This window comes from Platichthys flesus, chromosome 20, assembly GCF_949316205.1.
Source record: "Platichthys flesus chromosome 20, fPlaFle2.1, whole genome shotgun sequence".
Taxonomy (NCBI): domain Eukaryota; kingdom Metazoa; phylum Chordata; class Actinopteri; order Pleuronectiformes; family Pleuronectidae; genus Platichthys; species Platichthys flesus.
The window spans coordinates 743257-770980 of NC_084964.1; the positions used below are offsets into that span (position 1 = coordinate 743257).

The following is a 27724-nucleotide window of genomic DNA, read 5'->3' on the forward strand; positions in this document are numbered from 1 at the left end:
AAATTCATTTAATTATATTAAATACAATACCAGTGAACTTAGAATTATCTAAACATGTCCATAAAGTTGCTATTGTACATGCTGACAGTCAGTGGCATGCAATATAGTTATCTCGCTCACACAAGAAATTGTCTTATACTTATAACATAACATTACATTTCATTTAGCTGAAGCTTTTATCCAAAGCGATTTACAATGAGTGCATTCAATCATGATGGTACAAATCCAGCACAACAAGAATCAAGTAGGTTTACTCATTAGTATATGTACATGTCACACTCATTATGTGTGCTGTGAGAGTGATGTTCATAACATTTTGCGGGAAATACATACATATAGAGAAAGGGAAACTAAATTATTGGATCTGCCTATTTTCTGGGATCTGCACCAAAATGTTATGTTCTCTTTACTGGCTCATACTGCATCATTCCACAAAGTTATGGTCAGATGTATTAGATCCCAGTGTCGCTCTAGTACAGGGATAGCGGATAGCTCTTTCTAAAAAAGGGTTTCTAAGACTGAATAAGCAAGCGGTGCAGAGACTGGCCTGGCTTCTATCTACCTACATCCAAGTGTCTACCCTGATTCCACTAATGAAGCACTTAAAGGAGCAACCCCTCAGTAAGTTAGATACTTCAGTCCCAGTTCAGTTAATGGCAGCGAGAGAGAGAGCTGGGGGAGCGACATTCACTTTTAACGGGAGAGAGAGCGGCGCACCGCGCTGTTAAAGCTCGTCTACAGCAGATAAACACAAACAAGTCAGGCAGGGATCATATAATAAGTATTATTTTTCCTATTAAATAGTGGCCCATCCAAAATTGAAATCCTGGCGTTACCCATGCCAGTCACTGGCCCGTTCGGAAAAAAAAAATCCGAACGTCATCTCGTTTAAGTTCCACTTAGTTTATGTCCAATAAAGTCCGTGAATGTACACATGTCAGCTGTCTATTACTACATCTTACAGAAACAAACTACACCGATGGCATATAGAAGAGTTTAAACACTCACCGAAGCACCTCGTTGCTTGACGCACGCTCCCGATCTTGAATCTGGAATCGATTGCTCCTCCTTGGATCCCCGGATGTTGCAGTTGAATTTTTTGAGGTTGAATTTTTTGAGGTTACATTTTTGAGGTTGAATTTTTTGCGGGTGAATTTTTTGAGCTTGAATTTTTTGAGGTCGAATTTTTTGCGGTTGAATTTTAAACGTTGAAAAACATTCAAATACATAATTTCCATGCATAAATATTCAGTGCTAGAAATTCAATGTCTTTTTTGTTTCAAATCCCGATGACACAGATTTACTTCCATACTCAAACAAATTACAGTAATCAACATGAAGATCCCATGACAGTCTTGTGAGCACAGAAACCTTTGAGAACAAATTGTAATGTAAAACAGGTTGGTAAAAAATGGTTACTCCTCTACTCCTTCAAACTGCTGAAGATAAAGTAAAACTACTCTGTTTCTTGCTGGAGGAAGCTCGTAAAAGGAAGAACTCCGATGAAGAACAAGAAGATAAACATATATAAATAATCTATTTTATATACATATTCATACAAATACACACTGAAAGATATTAAGCTTTTTCACTGTCTTCTAGTCAGTCAATAATGTACTTCCCTATTTTCCAGTATGTGTGGGTGCTTTACTGACTTTCAGCTTATAGAATAATACACCTCATAAATACTTTCAATATTAAATCATTAAACTCCTTTGGATGTAAATTACGGTTAATGTGAAACAGAAGTCTGTATAACAATATAACAATGTGTTGCTATGGACTGAGTAAAACATGCATAAATATGTTTAAACATGCTCAGACATGTCCCCCATTATGACTAATGCAGGAGTCTTTGAAAGTGATCAGGCAGGGTTTCTCAACCATTCTTGACATATGTTAAAAAGATTTTGCGTAATAAAGCTAACTAACGGACAAAAAGTTAAATACAAACATTGTGCATAAAATAACTATCCTCTGATATTTTACAGATGAGAAGCTGACAACTGAAGTTGAATCATGGACCACTGGCGAGCAGCTAGCAGCGTGGCTTCTTCATTTCAGGTACTCATCTAATGCCGAACCTCCAAGGTATTCCAAATGTCTCTAATAAAGGTTGAACATTCTCCCAGATTTCTTTGCTCTGTGTCGTTGGTGTGTCATAGAGGTGTGTCTGAGGCAGTTCAAGGCTGGTCAGTGTCTCTACTGAGTGATGAAGGCTGGTCAGATCTAGCTGGCTCCGATTTTGTCATGGATCTGCTGGCTGGAGCAGAGGCTGACGTGCTGCAACCAGTAGAGTCAGCCTCCTCTACAAACTCTGACTACCTGTTCAGCAGTTACGGAGACAGGTGAAGCAATTAAAGAGCAACTCGTTTTTGGGGGGCGATCCAGAATGACCCACGTGAGCATCTCCGTGTCTCCTTCCAACTCCTCCATCTCCCTCTCTCTATTTTTCTCCAGATTGCCGGCTACAGATATAGATGACCTCATACCTCCGGCACCGCCAGTGCAAGCTCCTGGGCTTCCCCCTTATGAGAGAAGCCCCTGGGAATCAGATTATCCACGTGAAAGTAGGTGACATATTTAAATCAATAATATACAACTGTAGAATTAATGTAAAATAACTGACAACACACAAACACCCCCCCCCCACACACACACGGTTTCCGTTTGGTAATGGAAATATATTCAAGATTCTATATTTTGTTCACACAGTGCATTTCAAAATGATTCAATTTACCTCATTTGGCTAAAGGTGAAACCGATATATATATATTTAACGTAACGTATTGTAAAAGGTCTCATAAGTTGTCTGTTTGCAGGGCACGGTCAACAGATAGATGCCTACGTTGATGACTTGTTCGATCCAGTCCTCGACCAAGGACCTGCAGTTAGTGAATTCATGTTTTTTATTTCTATTATATAACACTAATCTGTGATTGATGTTTCCTTGTTCATCAGAAACACTTCAGTTTGATATTGTGGGGTGTACACAGTGTGAACACTGGTCCCTATATATATATAGAGAGGCGGTGGTCTAGTGGCAGAAACTTGGACTATGGGCAGAGAAGGTCTCTGGTTCGTCTCTGGTCTCCCTACCCTGTCTAGTGCCCCTGAGCAAGGCACCTTACTCCCCCAACATCTGCTCCCTGAGCGGCGTACATGGTCGCTCACTGCTCTGTGTGTCCTGCACACAGATGGGTTAAATGCAGAGGTTGAATTTGCCTGCCATTGCATGGGTGTGTTGTGCATGTCTGTGCATGTGTTTGGTATGAATAAACATATCTTAATCTTAATATTCACTGGAAAGTTAAGTCATGGGGTTGCTTCTGACTTTACGATGTAATGTATTATGTAATTGTGTGTGTGGGTGCAGGATACGGAAAGAGTAGCAATGTTAAACCACAGGATGAGAGGAGGAGGAGGTATCGGACCAATGTATCCGGGTATGTATGGATCTGGTACAAAAGCTAGTCATATGGTTGCATTATAAACATTCTCAAATGTCAATTTCAATCTTTAGAAGGTCAGTTTGAAAAAACAATCACTTGCATACTTTCAAAAAGTATATGTTTTTATTTTGTTCTAATAACTGCTAATGTGATGAGGGCACAGGATGTTAAGTTATGTCTATGCAATAAGATTTGTGCTTAATTTGTTTGCATACTAGGGCTGCAACTAACAACTATATAAAAGCAAAAAAACTACTCAAAATTACATTTTGATAAGGTAAAGAAAATTCTCTCTCTCTCTCTCCCGCTCTCTCTCTCTCTCTCTCTCTCTTTCTCTAAGTGTTGAGAGAGAGACAGTGTTGTCTTGTGAGCTACACAAGTCTTTGGATTAGCTGGTTTACTGCCCCCACCTCAGAAGACCTTGCCACTGTGTGCTATTATTTTTAGTGTAGTTGTTGCAGCTCTAGAGCAGACAATGGTAAATTTAAAGATTCGAAGATGTTCTCATGTGCATCGATAAATTGTGTAGAGAGATTTATCACATAAAGAATAATTAGAGAAGACAAATTATCTGCTGGAATGTTTCAGCCTTAAAGGAGACACAACTATTATTGCATAAATGTCAGGTACAGTCTAGTTAATTTATATTTTGAAAATTTACATTCAGCAGGGCTTTGCAATCTGGATAGCATAAATCACCATCTGACTTAGACAGTGATTTAAAAAAAGAATAAACTTGATGCACATAACAATATTAATCTGGAAGAGGAGGAGGAGGACAGAGGAGACAGATACAGGTACAAAGGTTTTCAAATGAAAACAATAGAAGTAGCAGTAAAACAGGGTACATGAAGGGCTTCTTTGATTTTATGAAAAATTTAAATGAGTAATTCCATCCATATTATGCCCAGACACATGAGTAAATAAATTATATTAACATTAAGTATGTAAAAAATGGAAATCTAGAATATCAGACAACTGTTTTAAGAATTTGAATATATCACTGCCTATATGTTCCAAGTGAAGTTTATTAAGAAATATAACTTAAATTGCAATAAGGTTACTTCTATTTCAGGTGCTCCTATGTCGATGCCAGGCTATTCTATGGGTACGTAGAAAGCTCATGCATGCCAATTTCTTCCAGTAATTTCGTCCAGTAATAAAACATTTTCTGTCCTGTTCTATGATATTTTCTCATGCCTTGAATAATCTGTATTATTTGAGTATCTCTAAATTTTGGTAACATTTATGACACTCTATGTCAACTGTTGCTTCTCTCCAGGAATGCCGGTTAACCCCTCAATGCAAAGTTATTATCCATCTCCTATGATGCCTCACATGACAGCCATGCCAAGCATGCCAGGTAATCTCCTAACATTAAGTTATCATCCAGTTTTATGAGAAATGCAGAGAAAATATTTTTTTTTACAGGGACCTCTAAACTATGTTAATTGGAGAAAATATAATTGCGTACTTATTGTATGCACAGATACTTACTGTATACACATTATTTACCCTAATGTGAAGAAGTAGTCTAAAATTTAAGAAAACCCACTATTATAATATTTAACGCTAGCTTAAAGATACATGAACAAACAGTGGGTTCAACGGATGTTAGGTGATGTCATTTTCTGTTTGTTAAAATATGAATGAATAAAGTTAAGTAAATGCAGTGTTTCTTCTTTTTGTATCTAAACGTAGCTGATTTCTATCTGACAATTGTCCCTACACAGCAATGATGATGCCTCAGGCTCCCATGCCTGCTCCTCCTGTCATTGACCCAATTCAGACAGCAGCAGCACAGCAGACACTCATCAACCAGCAGGCATATATCATGGTGAGGAGAAGCACCAATAGCATATCATTTTTAAAACACAATGGTCAATGTTTTAATACTACATTTGCCCCTCGACCGTTTTCTTGCCTCCCTAACTTGTATTTCCTTGTCCTCTCTTTTCCCATTCTTTAGGCCCAACAAATGACGTTGCAAGCAATGAGTCTGTCCCAACAGCAGATACAAGAACAGCAGAAGGAACAAAGGCAGCGACAGAAAGAGCAGGACAGAAAGCGAGAGGAGGAGCAAGAGGAGGCGAGGAAGTGGAGGAGGCGGTCTGATCAACGTATCAGTGAAGCCCACTCAGCCCCACCTGTCCAGTCCAAAACACCCACAACTAAAAGCACAAGTAGTCAACTTGAGCGAGAAGTATGTAATATATATTTTCGCACATCTTTATCTTACACTATACTGCTTTTCTTTCAACATGTTATTCTACAACTTATTTTAGTTATATTTATGTTCAGGTTTATAACCTCCCAATATTATGACCTTTTTCTTGAGTTTCATTGTTTTTCCACTTGCTGCAGAAGTGGTCCAATTTTCCCCTTGGGCATTATTAATGTTTTGTCCAATTTTTATGCACAAGTTGTATGCTTATTGGTTCTAATTTGCTTCCACAGCGTTTTCACATTACACTGTATTAATGAGTGAAATATATTTCTTCTTGTCAGACACATAAAAAGGCAAAAAAGCATGGTATTAAAGCAGTGTCCAGTTACATAACTACATAACTGTAGTCTGGTGGTATATACCCCTCTAATTTACCTACTACACTTACTCCTATATTGCGCTTGATGCCTACATTTATTTCTGGGTTAGGTTTTATGAGTAATGTAACTTCAAATATGAGATTTGAGATGAGATTGTTTTAATGCTGTAAAAACAATAGTGGATCTTTCAGGACCTTCTGTCTTCCCTTCACTTTCCCTGACATGTCTATCAAATGGGAGGACAAAGTATGTCTGTTTCATACATATTTGGTGCTCCAGTGATTATTTTCAGCAGGATGATGTCTGTGTCAGATAGTATTCCAAATAAACTACAGTATAAGTATTCCTGATAGTGAAGGATTGACACCCAGCGCAACAGTTCGGTTCCCTGATGCTTTTGCACCAAACAGCAAACCCGTCTCTTCATTGGGGTCTTCAATGCTCATGTGGTTAAGTATGGAGCAAGTAGAGTGACATAATTAGGGGAACGGCCTGCCTGATCATATACTGAGTAGTGTCTTGTTACTAGCCTTCTGTGCTAGTCATGTTAATGAGAAATGGTCTGTATTTATATAGAACTTTTGTGGTCTTGATAATCAATCAAAACAATGAACAATACAGTTATGCAGCTTAACCATTTAAGCACATTCATTCATTCAAGCAACTCAAGGTTCTGTATCTTACTCAAGAATACTTGAGTAAGAAGCGGAATGGGGGCGGGGGGCTTTCTGATTAATAGACATCCAGCCCTACCTCCTGGCCTCCTCCATGAGGCTGGGGACATGGATTCCAAATGGGCCATGTTCAGGGCCCCCATTGCAATGTTGTTCTGGTGGCTTCATCAGATGGTGACCTACAGTGCTTACTGGGATGGTTTGCATGGTCTGGCAGATCCCAAGCTTGCTGCATTAGGAGAAGCCTGAAAATGTGGGTGGGGAGGGGGATATCTTGATCATCCTTCTTCTGCCCAAACCCAAAGATGGAAGGATGTTAGCATGATACATTCATTGTTAGTTTAGCTCTGAACATGTGGTTCATTTGAAATAATGCAACCTTTATGCTTTAATTCCCTAAATGTGAAAATGTGATGTTACTGAGTGTGTTTACATTTGTATTTATTTGTGCCACAGCCACAGATAAAAATGGATTCAACGGTTCCAGATAACCTGCCGTCTTTTACACATAAGAGACAATACTTCCAAAAGATCGGTGAGTTGATCTGACAAAGTAAAACATTTGAATACACAGTTCCATATTGAAAGCATACTGTGTTAGTAATTTAGAAGATTAATATAAATCGTTAGATTACAGAGAAGGCAGATGCTGCTAAGATTTCTAATTGAATGTCTCAATGTCTTAAAGCTAAATAAGTTGTTTTTAATTGTTATAAATAACACTTTTCCAATTTCAGTCTTTGTTTTTCTCATTCCTCGTCATCTATCTCCCCAACTGTTCTGAAGGCACTCAGCCCCAAGATGAATTAAAAAACCCAAAGGTCCTCTCCAGACCAGTTAAACAGCAGCCCCCTCCCTTGCCATTGGATCGTCCATCAACCCCACCTACAGCATCTAAGCCTGATGGTAAATAACAATAGGCCTCATGCAAGAACATATATTTTTTTTTTGTTTTAACATGCATTTCCTTGATTTAGACATTCTTCTTTTTTTTTTTTAAAGAAACAAAGATACAATGAAACATACATTAACAAAAAATTGGTCACCTATTTAGTATTACTGATGGTACACTGATATAAATGTCAATTCACGCAGTAAAACGAGAAGTACGTGATGTACTTCTCGTAGAGTTTTCACCATATCAACTTAAAATTTAGACGAGTGTCATCACAACAAAATGGAGATCAAAAGTTATTGAAAGATCAACTTTTCGTCATACCGTCTGACCGTTGAGTGGCGTCAAAGTTTGATGAAACGCCATCAAAACACGAGCTTCTCTATCTCAGACATATTTGGTCCAATCGACTCCAAACTACACATGTAAGACAAGAGTCGCGACTTGAAGACATCTACACAGAAATCGTGACTTAAAATCACAGCGCCTCCTGGTGGCAGCAGGAAATGTCTTGTTTTTGGTACATTTTACACTTGGATGTATTTCTCCTCATCCACTTTGTGAAACCATGTCAAACTGTGTCAAATGGGTTTCAAGACATTGATAATGTTGGCTTTCGATTACTGTGACTTTTCATCATATGGATTATTAATGGCTTGTCATCAAAGTTCAACTCGCCATGACACACGAAATTGCTGTAACTTCCGTGTTCATGGGTCCAGCTCCCTCAAACTACATATGTGTATCAACAGCCCACCCCTGAAGATATACAGATAGTTTTAAGGAATGGGCGTGTCAAAATAACTGACTAGCACCCCCTAAAGGGCAGCCCCGGCACTACGATTGGTCTACATCTACAAAAATTGATAGGGACATGTGTCTTTTCATGACAAAGAAATAAGTCTCTTGGACAGATATGCTAAACCACACAGGAAGCCCGCCATTTGGGATTTGGTAGCCATTTTGGCCATATTCCACACCTTTACTTTGATGTATTTGTTGTGGAGCTTTCATCAGATCAACGTGAAATTTAGTTGAGTGTCATCACAACAAGATGGAGATGAAAAGTTATTAAAAGATTGATTTCTTGTCACACAGTGTGACCTTGGCGTGACGTCAAAGTTTGATTACACGCCATTAAAACATGAGCTTCTGTATCTTGTACATATTTGGTCCAATCCAGTCCAACCAGACATGTAATACAAGAGTCGCGACCTGATGACATCTACAAAGACAACATGATTTAAAACGATAGCACCACCAGCTGGCTACAGAAAGTGAGGCGTTTATCCTTGCTGCAGTGCCCAAACGCAGGTAACACAGAGACGAGCGCTTGGTCATCGAACGCTCTTTCTTCACCGACCGCAACAGACTTGAAATCGCCTGTGCTCGGGCTTGTTAGTGCTACAACGTAGCCCTAGTTATGAGATAATATCTCATAATTATGACTTAGTATCTCGTTATTATGAGATAGTATCTTAGACAGCACAGTGCTTAGAAAGCAGGGGGTTAATTCACTGTATATACAGTATATAATATGTAACTGAGTGAAAAGATAGTGTCTTCACTCAGAAAACCATGATTACTATGTAACAGAGCTTTTTGTGTTGGCATCATCACATGTTGTGTCAGGCAATAGTCATCGAAAACAACAACGCAATAATTTTTTGCCTCTTTCCTGCAGATTGTCAACATGGATGTTAAAGTCACCAACACTAACCACAGATTATAGACATCAGTTCAGCAAATTCATCGTAGGAGGTTGCACAGCATTAAAGCGGCCACAGATTTTATGGTATTTAGGAACCACATATTCAAAAGAAGTGACATATCTATAGGAAATGTTCTTAGATTGGAGGGAATCATTAAACGAGATAGCAATTCCACTTTCATTATTAAGTTATCTAGTTTCACTCTTAAAACAGATTTTTGAGTGGTTGACTCAATAACAACAGTTGCACTATTATCTTGTTGCGCCCACATTTCAGTTAAGGGGGTGCTTGATAATACAATCATTGTTTAAAAATGTTTTGCCTGCCAAAAATCTGATGTTTAACATAGCTAAATTTAATGTATTTGATGAGGAATGAGTGCTAAACTTAGTCGATTAGTAATTATATTTCTGTTGCCTATAAATTCAGGAGTTGAGGAAGCATCTGGCATTTTGGGCCCTAGCTTTAATTGGGATGAGCGATGAGTGAAACTAACCTTGTATTGCAGGCTGGACCCAGAACATGTCAAACTGTATCCTGTACTGTAACCACAGTGTGTTGTGGTTGTTCTAGGGGTGGGGAGATAGGGGATTATTCTGATGCAGCTGGGGGCATGGGGGAGGTGTGGGGTGTCATGACTGTGACTGTTGTGTCAATGCTGGTGAAGGTGAATGAGGGGGTTGTGGGGGATTTGGGACGGAGAGGTAAGTTGGGTCCCACCAGTGCCCACCTTTTTCATGTGGTCAGTGAACTCCAAAAGTTGGGAGGAGGGGGAAAGGGTTATTAGATTCTTCACAGGCAGTTGTTGATGTGAAGTGTGTCACATCCTCTTCTTCTTTTGCTCTGATGTTCCCCATGATTAATGCTCATATCTGGGCGTGAGTTGGCTCCCCTTCAGGGTATCAGCTGATTTTTATTTTGATTTCCCACTGTTTTGACTCCTCTTGTCATTTGTATACGGCACTAGAAATAGATGGATGATGCCAGAATAAAAATAGGTTGTGGGGCAAAAATTTATCCAGCCTACAGTACTCCCGTTTGTTGGCAGACTTGTTGGTGCTTGTTAGCTGTGTATTAGCTGTATGCTCCTGCCCACTTTTATGAGTCCATGGTAAAGTAGTGTTCTTTCTACTTGGTCTACTTACCTCTATATTCACTTCTAACTAGTGAATTTGGGTCACCATCGCTGCATCTCCTGTAGAAGCTTGTGGTAGTCATATGAAGAGAAGGCGGGCATCTTGCTGCCAATTAGCTTTGGCTAAGTAAAGATTGTGTAATCACTGCAGTGCATGCTTGTGGTGTTGGTAGGCCACACTCACACCACTGAGAAGCTGATAAAAAATAATAAATATGTCAAAAGCCTTCTCTATTCACAAAAATGTCATCCAAGTTATTTGTCCTATCCAGAAGCCAGTGTTGATACTTTCTAACGTCAGAAAAACACAAATATCAGTAGAAGAATGCAAGCAAAAGCGAGAGTAAGCAAAAAAGTATCTGCACTGATAAAGCAGTCAGAGGGAAAGACATGAGAGAAAATTCAGGAAAAAGCATACATTTCAAACAGTGATTACTCATTAACTATTCAAGATCTAAACATTTTATAAATATCTGCAAAGCTAGAAATATCCAGACCCATTTAAAGTTTGAATAAGGTATGTAGAATGAAGAGAGAAGAAGAAAGATTTCAAAGACATGACATTTTTGAAAAATTGCAGATTTTCTTCATTCATTTGGATGAGGAATATATTAAAATGATGTAATAGCAAGTATCAATTGTATCATAAAAATGTATAGTAGAAATGTTCTGAACGTGCTTAATTTTGTGACATTTGAATTTAAAATTGGTCAAAGTATCTAAGGGTAATAGAAGTAGTAGTAGAAGAAATGAAGGAAAGAACATGAACACTGAAAATGAAGAGCTTGAAATATATTTCTGTTTGTCTTCTTGTACAGTGAAGTGTCCCTTGGTCCCTTCTTCTATGGAATCAGATCCTCCGATCGAAATGCCTACAGAGTCTCGGGTCACACCCACATCCAACATCAGAGAAATCATCAAACTTTTCAACAGCCGAGCCCTCCCAGAGCCCAAACCCTTTGAGCCTGTCAGGTCAATTTCACTGTTCCATCTGTTGTGTACATTCTTCCCAAATGTTCATCATGTCTACTATCCTATATCCAAAATATGCCTCTCTATGAAGTATAACTTCTGAATTGGATTTAACCTTATTCTGCAGTTAAAACCTGGGATGTCTCTGAACCTTGTCTCACTGTTGTTGCGTTTGCCTGAAGCTTATATGAGATGAAAACATACTCACAGTTCGTGACACTAAAAACATGTTTTTAAACGTTGAAATCTAAATTTGAAAGGTTTAACTACAGTTTGGCCATCATAGATTTCAGGTATCTGGATGAACATCATATCTATTCTGTCTAGGCACTAATTCTGGAAGTAGCTGTAGGTGTTGGCAAAGGAGGAATAGGTAGTTTTGTGTGATGGGTAGTTGTTTCTAAATCATTGTGTTTGTAAATATACCACAATCACCTACCCAATCTCTCACTTAGGCCGTTTCTGTTATAAACCAAAAGGTAAAATCTTGGGTGTTCTTACAGTGATGTAATTTCCAATGAGAGATGTTAAAATACTCATGCACAGAAAAAAGAAATTCTCTGTTCAGGTAAAAGTAAATTGATGATGAGCATGTGTTGTTATTCCTCTGTTAACTATACTTAAATCACTAAGCACTATATAAATCAGTTATCGTATTAAATCTGCCCCATTTTAGATCATCTACAATATTAACATCCCACATGTGCCAACCCATGCTCAAAACAAATAAATATGAACTTGCGGTTTGGTCTGTTTGCCTGGCTATGAAACAATTCTTTATTTATTGTTGGTAATATACTGTTTTATTTCTCTTCACAGACCCTCTGCACGGCATTTTGTAAAGAAGGGTGACCCCAAAGAGGAAGCTTTGGCCAAACTAAAAAACAGCTCACCAATGCCAGAACAGGTCAGTGAGGTCCAAAAAGTACAAACATTAATAATAGCTGCTATAAGCAGCAATGGGTAGTGGCCGGGCATTTTGAGAAAGTACAGGAGGAAGAAGAAAATTGCTGACTATTGTCAGCAGCCATAAGCTACAGTTATCATTAGGGATGGGCTTAATTAATTGACGATTGATTAATTGATTATAAAGAATTTTGTCTATGACACTATTTTTTCATCGATAAAACTAACTGGTAGTGGTGGTGCATCCTGTTCTCGGTGCATCCTGTTCTCGGTCTCAACCTATAGCATCAACTCGGTGTTAGCACGGAGGAGCTGCGATACACAACGAGCAGAGAAAATTACCCAACGGATCTGCAAGTTCATCGAGATGGAAATGCTACCCTTAATTATTCACTGCATTTTAATTTAGCCTATAAATAGTCAATTTTGTAATAAAAAAATATTAATGATTAGTTGAAAATCAATTGTAATTCTCCCGACGATCGATTGAGACAATTTAATCTAATGCCCATCCCTAGTTTTCATATAAAATTTGATCATTTTTAAGATCTTGACCTTATATGTAAAGTGCCTTGAACTATACAAATACAATTTAATTGTTCTTTATCTAGACAGTATAGACATGTCTGTGATTTATATAAAATTCCAAAATCTTTCAAGTTGCATCTACCAAGACATGAACATTTTTATTTTTCTATATATATGTTTATTAGTTTTGCAACAGGTAATGAAACACAAAACAAAAACAAGACAAACATTTGGCTCACACACATATTCAAATCAATACAGGCAGAAGATTCAGGGGTCACGTCCTATACAAGTAAGACAAATTAAAAACTGATAAGTAAAATAAAAGTATACAGAAATAAAAGTTAATCAATTAAATGGTAAAACAGAGTGCCTCTTTTGAGGCAGAGCATTCTGAGCTATGATACAAACCCTCTTGTGAGAATGGTGGAAACATTCAGACCAAAATATGACAGAAAGGGTTCCCATGTTTTACGAAAGGCATCATCATTGCTGTGAAGTTTACATGTCAAATGGTCCAACACAACATATTCAAATACAACCCTTTGCCACTGAGCCTTAGATGGAGCTTTATCTGTGATCCAATTCAAAAGAATACACTTTCTAGCACAAAAAGCAAGTGTCCGATAAAGTCTTATTTTAAATTTGTCAGTGATGGACATGTCAGATTTACCAAGTAGCAGGTATAAAGGGTTCTTGGATCAATGGTCAATGGACAGAATCTTATTAATTTCCTGCCCTATGACCTGCCAAAACTGCTGTATTTTTCTACAATCCCACAAACTATGTGTCAGACCACCATCTTACACTTGGGGCACAGTGGAGATGTATTAGGGTTGTATTTATAGTAGTCAATTTTAATAAAAATATATTAATGATTATTGAAAATCGATTGTAATTCTCCCGACGATCGATTTAGACATTTTAATCTAATGCCCATCCCTAGTTTTCATATTACATTTTGATAATTTTTAAGATCCTTGACCTTCTATGTAAAGTGCCTTGAACTATCAATCAATCAATCAATCAAATTTTATTTGTATAGCCCATATTCACAAATTACAATTCATCTCATAGGGCTTTAACAGGGTGTGACATCCTCTGTCCTTAACCCTCAGCAAGAGTAAGGAAAAACTACAAAAAACCCTTTTAACAGGGTAAAAATATGTAGAAACCTCAGAGAGAGCCATATGTGAGGGATCCCTCTCCCAGGACGGACAGAAGTGCAATAGATGCCACGTGCAGGAGAACATCATCAATAATCAAAGTCTCTAGCAGCATTGATGAAGCACAGTCCATGCTCAGCAACCATCTAGACCACGATCCACCATCCAGACCAGACGCCACTTCAGTCCTCAGTCACCGTCCACCGCCGCCCACCAGGAGGACCCATCACAAGCCACCACTGCGGTCCTGGTCCACCGCCCGTGCCCAATGCCAACGCGACACAGGGTCCGCCACCAGCACCACGATCAGCCCACATGACTCAGAATCCGCCACACTGGATCCAACACCGCGACCCCCGGTGCGCGATCCACAAACCGTAATCCATGGTGCGGCCACAGAGGCCCTGGATCTGCGGGTGATAAAGCAAAGGGATTCCGGGGAAGGGGGATAGGGATGGAGAAGAGGAAGGAGAAGCTGGAAAGAGAAGCTCCGTGTGTCATGTGTCATAAAATAGAACAAGTAACGTTCTGGCGCACTAATTAGCTCTAACTATAAGCTTTATCAAAAAGGAAGGTTTTGAGCCTACTTTTAAACGAACAGATGGTGACTGCCTCCCGAACTGAAAGTGGTAGATTATTCCACAGCCGAGGGGCTTGATGGCTAAAAGCTCTGGCTCCTACTCTACTTTTAGAGAATTTAGGGACGACAAGTAGGCTTGAATTCTGGGAGCGGAGTGCTCTAGTGGGTTTATAAGGTATTAACAGCTCTTTAAGGTATAAAGGCGCTATATTATTAAGGGCCTTGAAGGTGAGGAGGAGAATTTTAAATTCTATTCTAGATTTAACTGGAAGCCAGGTTAGCGATGCTAATATTGGAGAAATGTGCTCTCTTCTCTTTGTTCTCGTCAGGACACGTGCTGCAGCATTTTGGACAAGCTGTAGAGTCTTTAACGACTTCCTGCTGGAGCCTGATAATAATGAATTACAATAGTCCAGTCTCGATGTAACAAAGGCGTGGACTAGTTTTTCTGCATCTTTTTGTGAAAGGACATGTCTAATTTTTGAAATATTACGCAAGTGGAAAAAAGCGGTCCTAGAAATTTGTTTTAAGTGACTATTAAAGGATAAATCAGGATCGAAGATCACTCCCAAGTTCCTGACTGTTTCATTGGAAGCAAGGGCAATGTCGTCTAGCGCAGCTATATCATTAGATAATGCATCTCTAAGGTGTTTGGGGCCAAGTATTATAACCTCTGTTTTGTCTGAGTTTAATAAGAGAAAATTGCGGGTCATCCAGGTTTTTATGTCCTTGAGACATGTTCGAAGTTTAGTTAATTGATTACTTTGTTCAGGTTTTATTGACAAATATAACTGGGTGTCATCCGCATAGCAGTGGAAATTTACCGAGTGTGTCCTGATAATGTTTCCTAGTGGAAGCATATATAATGAGAATAAAATTGGGCCGAGCACAGAGCCCTGTGGAACACCATGATTAACTTTGGTGCACACAGATGACTCATCATTAATTTGCACAAATTGGGAGCGATCAGAAAAATACGATTTAAACCAGTTAAGGGCGGTTCCATTAATGTTAATTAACTGTTTTAGTCTTTGTAATAAAATTTGATGGTCAATTGTGTCGAATGCTGCACTGAGATCTAACAGAACGAGGACAGACACAAGTCCCTGATCTGAGGCTATTAAAAGGTCATTAGTGACTTTTGCCAAGGCTGTCTCTGTACTGTGATTGGCTCTAAACCCCGATTGAAAGTCTTCATATATATTATTTTCCTGGAGAAACTCACACAGCTGATTGGCTACCACTTTTTCTAAGATTTTAGACTATGAAGGAGAGGTTAGATATTGGTCTGTAATTGGCTAAAACCTCTGGGTCTAGGGTGGGTTTTTTGAGTAGGGGTTTGATGACAGCTATTTTAAAAGACTGTGGTACATAACCTGATGATAATGACAGATTGATAATGTTAAGTAACGAACTATCAATTAGGGGCAGAATGTCTTTAAGTAAGTTGGTAGGAATGGGATCTAAGATACAGGTTGTTGGTTTAGAACCTGAGATTAATTTGGTAAACTGATCACGGGTGATCAGAGAGAAGCTGTCTAAGTAATGGGTAGGATTCTCAGCCGTTTCTGAGATCTCTGTTGTTGGGAGGGTATTAGTGCCAATTGAGGGCAGGAGATGGTTGATTTTATTTCTAATAGTTTGAATTTTATCATTAAAAAAGGTCATAAAGATATTGCTATTTAGGGATGGAGGAATACTGGGTTCGGTGGAGGTGTGACTCTCTGTCAGCCTGGCTACAGTGCAGAAGAGAAACCTGGGGTTATTTTTATTCTCTTCTATTAGTTTTGAATAGTAGGCGGCTCTTACTTTGTGGAGAGCCTTTTTATATTCTTTAACACTATTCTTCCAGTCTATGAGGTTTTCAACATTGTTGCTGGAGCGCCACTTCCTTTCTAGTTTTCTTGATAATTGTTTTAACTCATTTGTCTGGGAATTATACCACGGAGCTAATTTACTATGTTTGACATTTTTCTTTTTTAGAGGCGCTATTGAGTCTAATGTTAATCGTAATGAGTCTGCAGAGCTATCGACGAGGTGGTCGATCTCAATGGAGCTCAGGGTTTTAAAGAATTTGTTGTTTATATCTACTGCTAATACGGGTTTAAATGTAATTGGGATTATTTCCTTAAATTTAGCTACAGCACTATCAGGTAGACATCTAGAAAATGAATTTTTTATTAGTGGCATATATTCAGTTATTGAAAAATCAAAGGTTATTAAATTATGGTCTGATAGAACTGGATTGCGCGGAAGTACTGTTAAATTTTCAATTGCGACACCGTACGATAATACAAGGTCAAGTGTGTGGTTACCACAATGAGTAGGTTTGTGCACACACTGACTGAAACCAATAGAGTCTAGTATTGAAATAAATGCTACGCTAAGGCAATCTTTATTATTATCAACATGAATATTAAAGTCACCAACAATAATAATTTTATCGGTCTTTAGGACTAAGTTTGATAAAAACTCAGGGAATTCCTTTAAAATTTCAGTATAAGCCCTGGGAGCACGGTAAACTACGGCAAATATGATTGGCTGTTGGTGGTTCCTGGATTGGCGTGGAAGACTAAGAACCAGACATTCAAATGACTTGTAGCTGAGTTTAGGTTTAGGATTAATTGATAGACTGGAGTTAAAAATAGCAGCAACTCCACCTCCTCGCCCAATTTCTCTAGGAACCTGTGAATTGATATGACTGGGGGGAGTAGATTCATTTAGACTGACATAATCATCAGGATGCAGCCACGTCTCAGTGAGGGACAATAAATCTATGTTGTAATCAGAGACTATTTCATTAACTAAAAGAGCCTTTTTTTCCAGTGATCTAATGTTTAAAAGACCACATTTAAAAGTCTGGGTTTCCTGTATTGTTTCAGAGGTTGTTTTAATTTGTATTAAATTTTTGTGTGGAGTTCTCGCTCTATTATTGTTTAATTTCAATAATTTAATCGGACGGTGAACAGACACAATCTCTATGGGGTTTTGTGACTGATCCAGAGGGAGCGCAGAGAAGTGTTTAGCACTGCAGCTCTGCTTCCTGGTCCCAACTATGGGTTGTCATGTTATAGACTTAGTAATATTCCTAGATAAGAGAGCTGCTCCATCCCAAGTGGGATGAACGCCGTCTCTCCTAACAAGACCAGGTTTTCTCAAAAAAGTTAGCCAATTATCTATAAAGCCCACGCCGTTTACAGGACACCACCTCGACAGCCAGCGGTTAAAAGACAACATGCGGCTAAACATGTCATCACCTGTTGTATTAGGGAGCGGGCCAGAGAAAACTACTGTGTCCGACATCGTTTTAGCAAAAGCACACACCGACTCAACATTCAATTTAGTGACCTCCGACATACGAAGCCGGGAGTCGTTGCTGCCGACGTGAATTACGATTTTATTGTATTTACCTTTTTTAGATTTAGCCATTAACTTAAGTTTGAATTCGATGTCGCCGGCTCTGGCCCCTGGGATACAATTAACTATGGTCGCTGGTGTCGCTAACCTGACGTTTCTCAGAACCGAGTCGCCAATAATCAGAGTTTGTTTATCAGCGGGTGCCTCGCTGAGTGGAGAGAATCTATTTGAAACGTGAGCTGGTGGCTCTTTAATCGTGGGCTTTCTAAGTCTAGCACTATGCCCTCTAGCACTGGAACGTCACCCATCTGCCCTGGGCTCCCGGCTGCACGGGACTAGTCTGGGGACTGCTCGTTAAGGCTAAGCTACGTGCTAAGCTAGGTGGCTCCGCGGCTAGCGGGAGCCGGCTAACTACAGCTAACGGAGTTTCTAAGCTGCTGAGCCGAGCTTCTAAGTCGCTAAGCCGAGCCTCCATCGCTATCAACACACTACATTTATTACATGTACCACTACTGTTAAGGGAGGCAGAGGAGTAGGTAAACATTAGACACTCGGAGCAAGAGAGAGCAGTAGAGCAACAGGGAGAGAGAGAAGACATCGCTGCTATATAGCTACGAAGGTGAGCTCAGACAGAACACAGAATCACTAAGCACGATAGAATAAGGGTTGGTATGTGCGAGTGTTTAACTACAGACCGGTGATTTTAGCCGTAGTGCTACAGGGAAACAGTTGTGTTTAGCAGCGAAGCTAATTCGCAGAGCGACCACCACCAGTGGCAAGAAAACAGGAAATGACGCAGCACGCTTACCGTAATCCTGTCCGCAAGGACAATTTAATTGTTCTTCATCTAGACAGTATGGACATGTCTGTGATTTATATAAAATTCTAAAGTCGTTCATGTTGCATCTACCAAGACATTAATTATTTTTTTTTTTCATTTTTCTGAACACTGGAAATTTATTTAGTGAGAATTTCCAGAATTTCTGACTGTAAAATATGTTGATACACTGTTGCCTGAATTTTTGATAAATCTGGTTAGAATATTTGTGGAAGACAGTCTGATGATGCAGAGTAGCAAATTTGGTGTCAATTTAATTAAAAATTATAGGAGGATAGAGGTTAATTATTATAGATGAAAACTATATATTTTTTACAGTTTTTCTCAAAAAGTGTACAAAATGTAATTGTTGTAGTATTGTTCTGTATTGGACTTCGTAATAGCTGCCAACTAACTTAATATAATTTGGTTAAAATTGCAAACTTCTAGCACTTACAGTTGATTTGCTATGAATTTTAAATTTTTTAAACTTCAGACGGATGTTGTTGCACCACCATCAGGACGATTGACCCATAAAACCTGGTTGTTTTAAATGTTATTAATGATTTTAGCAGTAAAAGGCTATGAGTACTTTTGTAAATAAGAACAGTTTTAACTTATATTAAACTGGCAATAAAATTCCAAGAACTTTACTTTGTCATCAGGTTATTGAGTGTAGATTGCCAAAAAGCTTGATTTATCCATTTATAGTTAAGTCTACATCAAAATAAAGTGTAAAAAAAAAGTGAATGGGTCTAAATGTTTTCGAAGCCACTGTCTACTGGATAATGCAATATCATATTTTCTGGCCCTACTGCGTGCAGAAAAAGTGCCTGCCTCCTGCACCGCCAATCAAGCCTCTTCCAAGAACCCCACCTTCGCCTTCTTCCCAAATCATTTCCAGCAACATGAAGCAGAAGCAGCGCTCCCTGGAAAGCCTGTTTGGTTCACAGCGTTCACAGCAGACTCCACCTATCCCAACTAACTTGCCACCAGCTCCTCCACATCCAACATCGACCTTGCAGGACATCCCTGACCCACCATCCATGGCTGCCCCATCTCTCAGTGAATATTGCTTTTATCATATTTTCTGGACGTTGTGTTAGGAGATTAAGATCTGAATCTGTATGATAATATGTTTCAGCTGTCAAATGTTGCCACATAGCCAATAACTGAAGAATGTTTCATTTATTGTTTATTACCTGAAGACATGATGCCTGAAGAGGACAGCATTCAGTCTGAGTTTCAGCGATTTTCAGCAGGGGTCTACTTCTCTTACTCCAACATGATGGGAAAACTGTTCATGCGAAAAGAAGTAAGAAATAAAAATACACAATCACACTCAGGACTTTTTCAGGAGTTTTATATTAGCAATAGGATCAGGTGTATATTACCAAAGGCATTGCTCATAGTGACATATCCAAACAGAATTATTACCAGCTCTCAGCGTCCCCTTAGTTCTAGAGAGCACTTTAGCATCTTTTATCAACTTGTTTTGCTAAGCCTCAATGAAATATTCGACAAGTATTCGTCAAGAGGCTTAGCCCCGAACAACTTCATTAATGCTAATTTATTTATTTTTAGTCCCTGCTCACATTACCTTAAAGGTGTCCAGTGTTGTGCATAAACAAGTTCAAAAGAACGATGAACTGGACGCAACTTTATGACAAATAATGAATTTTAACGGTGAACACGTTCATATTATCTGAGGTCTAGCTAAAACGTTACGGAATTCTATCATTCTACTGATTGGAGACGCTGTCTAATCAGTGAGGCGCGGAAGCATAACAGTTGGGGCGCGCTACCAGGAGGATGAAATGCAAGGATGAACTAATATTATAGCCAAACTAATGTTTTGACGTCAGCATCTCTCTAACCAAGGAGCAGTAAAGAAATCACTCTTTCGCCGTAGCCAGGGGTGGGCAACCCGCGGCTCTGGAGCCGCGTGCGGCTCTTCAACCCCTCTTCAGTGGCTCCGTGTACAGTGTTGTGCATGTCGCGCATATTTTTCGCGAACAGTGAACTTTATGAATCAGTTTTCAAATAGTGCACTTGAACGTGAGGGAACGTCACGTTAATTTGTTAAATCATAATCTTCTCAGGCCAGCAGGAAATACCAGAAGCGGGCGACTGTGTGTGTGCTCCCACACAGCGCACACACACATTTATTTTATAATTTTAAATGATAGAAGTTTAAGGTCTAGCCTAATAATTGGTTTCATAGCAAGGCAGAGCACTATGATTTGTTGTGCCTTACGTTTGCAGGGTATGAATAAATAAACAGGCAAAATTAGCAATAATAAAAACTACAAAATAAAAACATTTATTTTAGGAATTGATACATATGAAGTACAGTTTAAGGCAAGGGGTAGTGATGGATAAAGTCTTTCATTCTCACTTTTCACCTTAATACTATGAAATGAACGGAACTAACCCTAACTAGTTCAGAATTTAAATGGTGAACTATTAACGTGAACTATTCATGTTTACTTGATGCACTGAACTTTAATCGTATCCACAAAATGGGTCTACTGGTGTTTGTTCACTCAGGGCTGTACATAAAGTTTCCTAAATAAATTTGTTAGCTCTTTCTTTTAACTTGTGTTTACTACCACTCCATTTTTTGTTGTCTCCGTTTCAAATCCACCAAGAGTCAAATCAAGCAGCTTGCTAGATGTGCATGTCCATTCAAGGCTCCTATGAGACTTACATTTACCAATAACAATCCTGTCTATTTAAGATATCGAGAAAAAATGTAAAATACATAATAATATAATTTCAACCGCTGCTCCTTTTCAAAGAAAAATCGTTGGTTGTTACTATACATATTCTGTGTGAAGCTACTTATTATTATGACTTTTAAATTATACATAAATTAATATTATGGCATCTATTTTATCTGCCTGTAACAATAATGCCTTTTTACTCATGGCTTTTGAACACTGTACTCCTATAAAAGCCTGCTTCTCTAACCATTATTATTATGTATTTGTCTTCAGGTGTTTTACCCTAGAGAGATGTTCAACCATCCGTACATTCTCAATCTGTTATGTGAACAGGTTGGTGTAGTTTACTAAGAAATTATTCTACAGTACCATTCAATTCAAAACTAATGATCTCCCTTGCACTTGCACAGATCATGAGGGACACATACTCTGACAGCTGTGTGAGGATCAGCAGAGAGGAAAAGAGGAAGATGAAGGACTTGCTCTGTGAGAGTTATTGAGTTTTGACAGATTAGTATTGAGTGGGATACAGTTTTAAAAATGTTGATTAAAATATTGGTTTTACAAGTTAACCGAAACTATTTGCCTTGAGTTAGTCAGAGGCAGTAAACAAAATATCTGTGTACGTGCAGTGGATCACATCTAATTTTGTTTTATAGCAAATTTCAGTGTGGGAATGACCATAAGCACCATCCAGGATGACAACATGAAAAAAAGGATCGTCATTGCTGCTCGGGACAACTGGGAAAACTACTTTAGTCGACTATTCCCTGTGATGGTGAGTTGTGGCAAAGCTTGGGATAATATGGGATTGGGAATGTAGAATGTGGATGTGATAAGCATCTCAGTATCTATAATTTCATAGATGATTTCATAATACAGTAACAATTCAAAAACTTTAAATGGATAAACAAACATCAACACACTTTGTTAGACCACAGTGACCTTGACTTTTGACCTTTGGCTTTAAAATCGAATCATTAAATATCTGTGCCAAATTTGAAAGGATTACTTGAATGTGTTCCAGAGATTTCACCCTACAAAATGTGCTTTGTGAATGCAATATCTTTGCAATGCCTTTGCACAAACAATCACTTGAACTTGGATTTAATTTTGGTAGCCAAAGCTCACGGTGGCCCAATAATGACAAACGTATTTCATTATTTTAATTATTGTAATGAGATTTTAGTTTTTATCTAAATCAGTTTCCAAAAAATAACAGGAGTAGTAGAAGTAGCGGAATTGTGATAAGGAAGTGGTGATAATGTGTTCATTGACTTATATCAAACTGTATGGTAAATGGTAAAACTAACAGTGGTGGGAGGTAACGAAGTACAAATACTTCTGTCCTGTACTTAAGTAGATTTTTCACATATCTGTACTTATCTTGAGTATTTATTTTCCTGACGACTTTTTACTTGAGCAGCGGAGGTTGGCGCAACTAGTGCCTGTACGCACGGCGCACCTCTCTCTCTCTCTCTCTCTCTCTCACTCGCGTACCCGCTGCCTCGAGAGATGTGCAGGTCCGCGTGAGGGGGGGGTGCGAGACCCCCCTCACGCAAGACCCTCAGGGTCCGGAGGTTGTTCGGGCTGCCTTGGTCGACTGGGTCGAGCAGGCTGTACTGCTAATGATCCCTCCGCAGGTTCACCATCAGGAACCCTGTTACGAGTTTGACTTCCACTAGAGTCCAGTTTGATCGTCTTCTCGGCGCTCCGACTCTGGCGGGGCCGATCCGAGGACCTCACTAAACCATCCAATGAGGAATAGCGATGTGTGTACAAAGAGGAGGGACTTAATCAACACCAGCACATTGCATCCATTTATTCCCTTTATAATGATCCAGGTGCTCCTGCAGGAGCTCGGTTCAGCTCAGTCTTCATTATTCGGTCTGAAATTTGGCAGCAAAACGAGACTGTGTGCAGTGAGTTTTTCTTCTCTGTACTAGCAAAGTGCAGCTGTTAACAAAAGAGAAACTATCTTATTTTGTGTGCCTAGAACTTGTTTCCCTTTGCTGAGTTATCAGAAGGGGCATTGTGTATCATTCCTGCTACTGATGAAAGGTCCAGGTTTAGTGATATTTACAGAATGTTTTAGTGGTTATACTGTAGTTTATTAATGTTCTTAGACAGACACAAGAGGCACTTGTTTATTCTGTTGTGTTGATTCTTTGTTGTCTCTAGAAGTTCAGATGCACCGGTCCATTACTATTTGAACCTCAATATCTAGGGTTAAAAAATTTTAAAATTATAGCTTATATGCATATTGTTATAATTTTTCAGTCAGTTGAAATAAATATTTAGGAGAATTTTTTTGGTAGTTTTATGTCTGTATAGACTATAAAAAGCACTTTAGATTTTTAATTTTGGTACTTGTACTTTTACTTTTGATACTTAAGTAAATTTCAATATCTATGTTTGTTGTTGTTGCAGTCAGACAGTGGGGATGCTGAGCTTTTGGGTGTGTCTCATCGTCGGATTCATCTCTTGAAGGTAGCCAGAGCATCAGGCATCAACCCAAAACATCTCTGTCTGCTTAAAAGCTACAGGTAAAAAAGCTGCTAAAATATCAGAAGACAACAGAAACTAAACAATATTAAAGTTTACATGTATAATCCATTTTCTCTGAGTGGAGAGTACTCTTCACCTGACATATTCCATGTATACAGGGCTTGGCAAGTGGTTATATTTTTAAAAAGGGTAGCTTGCAAAGGTACACATATTTGGGGGCTTCCAAATGTCCTGCATTTCTACACCATCTGACTTTTTGCATTTAGTCAAGAACGATATATATTCACCAGTCCAGAATAGTTCGATTGAGGATGCTATGAAAAACAAAAATCAATCAAGAACATTACTTAATTATTTGGATATGGATAGAAAATTATTATTAGAAGAATAGCTGATGCAAAACCACACCACAGAAATATTGCACCTTTGATTTGCCCTTAATGCGAACCTTTGATAATAATCATAGTTAACTACTGAAAACAGCAGCTGAATCAAAGGAGAGTTCATTACATATATCCAGAGTCTGACAAACTGAAAAAAAACGTTCAACATCTTACTTTTTAATAGGTAATTTTAAGCCGTAAGAAATGATTCAGGTTTATAAAACCGTGCACATGTACACCTATAGGCCATGTTCCTTATATTAATCTGGAAACGTGCGTATGTGTATCTGACTCATAGTCCCCCCACTACATGCCCACATTCAATCATAAATGGTATATGCAAAGCTCCTCATAAATATTGAATTGTTCTGCTGAACAATGGGTTTCTCTGGTGATCACAGTATCAAGCGATGACAAGAAGAAGCGCAACTTTCTGACAGCGACAGGAGCTTGTTAGTGAGGTAGAGTTGAAGAAAAAACCGATTGATATCAATGATATAATTAATAGAAGAAAATACAAGGAGTGATTATGTGTTGACGCTCATGCTGTTAATTCAGCGAGTTACAGAGAGTGTACTTACTGAGTAAGACACAGAGTACAGTACCTTAAATAAAAAAGTGGTCAGATTTAAAGGTGGAGGCAAAATAAGAGGTTTCTCACCGTCAGAATGTGAGGGGAAATGTTGTATTATTTTAATCATCCAAACTGTAGGATTATTAAATTCAGAGACACACACATACCTGTCTGCTAATGAACCCAGAGTGGTGATAACTTCTGCTTGTACTGGGATGGGGCTGTTCCGTCAGGTGGTTTGTGTAATACTGGACTCATTTCAGCACAAAGATCCAAGATCAGAGCGCTATAGAATCTTTATTATGGATGAGCCAGACATCATGATAGGCTAGGAAGTCATCATACTCTCATTTCCTCCTCATCCTTCTATCCGCATACTCCCCTATGAGTTTCAGTGTATTTCAACAGTACTTTTTCCGATGACATCCCTCCTTTTTCCAAAATTACCCTGGCCTGTGTAACTAGCTAAGCCCCTCCCCCTCCCCGGCCAGCCATGCCGAACAGCCGATCAGGAGACTGTGTGTACCGTGACGTTTCTTCCCCACAGAAAAATAATCAAAACCCCCGGGCATTTGCACATCCAAATTTAGCCAGAAACACATAAGGATTGTGGTCTGAGTACACCACGACCCTCTCACTGCTGGCAACATAGATCTCGAAATTTCATACAGCTAGTACAAATGTTAGGGCCTCTTTCCCAATGGTTGATTTCACTTGCTGATGTTTATTGAGCTTCTTTGAGAAGTAGGCCACTGGGTTATCACAACCATTCTCACTTGCTTGAAGCAAACTGGCTCCAAAACTCACATCGCAGGCATCCAGGCAAAGTCTTGCACAAAGCTGGGAAAGGCAGCATACCTTCTTGCGACCGTACATACGAATATGCCATCCTGTAGGAGCTGGACTACGTGGGCAACCTGATTGGTTTGCAAGTATAGCCTACAAGGATACTAGCAGAACACAAAACTAGAGAAGAAACAGTCAGTGGCCTCCAAATGTAAAACCATTTCCTTTGTAGGGGTGTCTTGCTTTTGTCTCTATTCCACCTGTTGTCCCTTTCATTTGCACCCAAGCAGGTGAAATTGATTCAGATTCAAAGTTTAACTGACTTGGTGTTATACTGTTACGAATAACTGTTCCCTCATTTTTTTTGAGCAGTGTATTATAACATCATAAAGTTGATAGAGAACATGTTAGCAAACAGTTCCTATAATAAAATTAATTTGTAGTTGTGTTTCTGTTCCACTGATGAATTTTAGTCCAATATTCATCCTACAGTTTTGTTTTTTGGTTTCTGTTTGAGAGAAAATACCTGAAATCAATTGTTGGTGTTAATGAAAGCATCTTGATTAGTGCAACTTAAATTCTAAAACTGTTACACGTTTTAGAACAAGCAGCACATAGAGACAGGTAGTGGCTGCATCCCTGAGGTGAGACAGGAGGGAGCAATGGATGGAGGCAGCAGTCAGGCAGAGGAACTGCAGGTACAGAGAAACACAGGACTACTGGCTGGCAAAAACAACATCAGAACATATTTCAAAGAATGGCTGGAAATGCGACTGACTACAACAGCCTTCGATTGTTGAGGAACCAGGTATTTGTAGCTGAGCAGGATGATGGTGATGACTGGCAGTTGTCGGTCTCCTGCACACCTGACTCTACTCCAGTGATGAACACACACACACACAGGGGGAGAGAGACACACTGCAGCTAGGCAGAGTTGGAGTCCCTGGCAACAGGCATTGTCTTATATTTATCTTCTGCTGTATTCTCCACAATGTAGCTTTGCAGAACTGTTCTCAGTTGACCAACAAGGTGCAGGCAGAGTGAAGCTGGAGCTGAAGAATGAAAACTTGGTGCTGCAGTCCAACAGAGCCCCTCAGATCACTGCCATGATCCAATTATTCCTTCAGGAGCTCATCAAGGTAGAATTATGTTATCATCGTACATTTATTTATCTGTCCTTTTGATGCTTTGTTGCATTGTTTGGCAATGTGACCCTATGCATGTATTTTAGCCACAAAACTTTTAATCCATATCCTTCTGGACATTCCTCTCCATGCTCTCTAGGACTCAGGTCATGTAATTGCCCTGAAGAGTTTTGTGACAGATGACAAGAGTCTGCTCAGCTTCAGCAAGGGTGACATCATCAAAGTTCTACCAATGGATGGAATCCAGACAGGTGAGATAATTTAATGGCTTCTTGAAATGTTTGATTAAAGTAAGGCACACCAAACCCTTGAAACTACCACATTGTTGGATGCATATACACATCCCCTAATCCAACAAATTACTTTTTTGGGGTTCCACTAGGCTGGTGTTTTGGGACCTTGGGAGGGCGGTCTGGTCTTTTTCCTGAAGATGTTACTCAGCCATCTGCAGCACCGGACTACCACTCTCTCCAACCTGACCAAACAGATCCAAAGAGAAAAAGCATAAGAACCACAAAAGTTGTCAGTCCAGCCAATGGTGCTGGACTGACAAGAGAGGCTTTGCTCCAGGGATCAGTCCAGAGCTCAATTCAGGGCTCAGTCAATGATTTGGAGATCCTCTCACCTATGGCTAAGTTTGCCATTAAATACTTCAGGTATAATAGAAAAACGCAACTCATTCTGCTGAGATAATTCCGATTCCTATATAGTGGCATAACTAATTCTGTGCTACCATTATTATTTTGTTTAAGAGTGGGGAATATGGGTCTGCCAGCCAGTGGAAGGAACTTTTCAGAGGTGGTTCAGCACACAAAGGTAAGACAGTAAACTCAGATATAAAAAAAAAGAGTGATTTTATGG

General features: G+C 39.1%; 1 protein-coding gene across 1 annotated transcript in view; it reads left to right on the forward strand.

Annotated features, from left to right (window-relative positions):
- The window catches only part of myo15b (myosin XVB), a 111215-nt gene that overhangs the window by 63032 nt on the left and 20459 nt on the right, over positions 1-27724 (forward strand). The window contains exons 30-52 of the mRNA XM_062378709.1: positions 1992-2064; positions 2166-2348; positions 2461-2570; positions 2823-2890; positions 3377-3461; positions 4528-4560; positions 4735-4815; positions 5186-5289; positions 5422-5655; positions 7130-7208; positions 7460-7579; positions 11234-11387; positions 12207-12294; positions 19599-19806; positions 19950-20056; positions 21741-21800; positions 21878-21953; positions 22127-22245; positions 23898-24013; positions 26716-26857; positions 27003-27114; positions 27246-27519; positions 27616-27679. Of these exons, the coding sequence (XP_062234693.1) occupies positions 1992-2064; positions 2166-2348; positions 2461-2570; positions 2823-2890; positions 3377-3461; positions 4528-4560; positions 4735-4815; positions 5186-5289; positions 5422-5655; positions 7130-7208; positions 7460-7579; positions 11234-11387; positions 12207-12294; positions 19599-19806; positions 19950-20056; positions 21741-21800; positions 21878-21953; positions 22127-22245; positions 23898-24013; positions 26716-26857; positions 27003-27114; positions 27246-27519; positions 27616-27679 (2690 nt within the window). The remainder of the gene's footprint in view (positions 1-1991; positions 2065-2165; positions 2349-2460; positions 2571-2822; positions 2891-3376; positions 3462-4527; positions 4561-4734; positions 4816-5185; positions 5290-5421; positions 5656-7129; positions 7209-7459; positions 7580-11233; positions 11388-12206; positions 12295-19598; positions 19807-19949; positions 20057-21740; positions 21801-21877; positions 21954-22126; positions 22246-23897; positions 24014-26715; positions 26858-27002; positions 27115-27245; positions 27520-27615; positions 27680-27724) is intronic.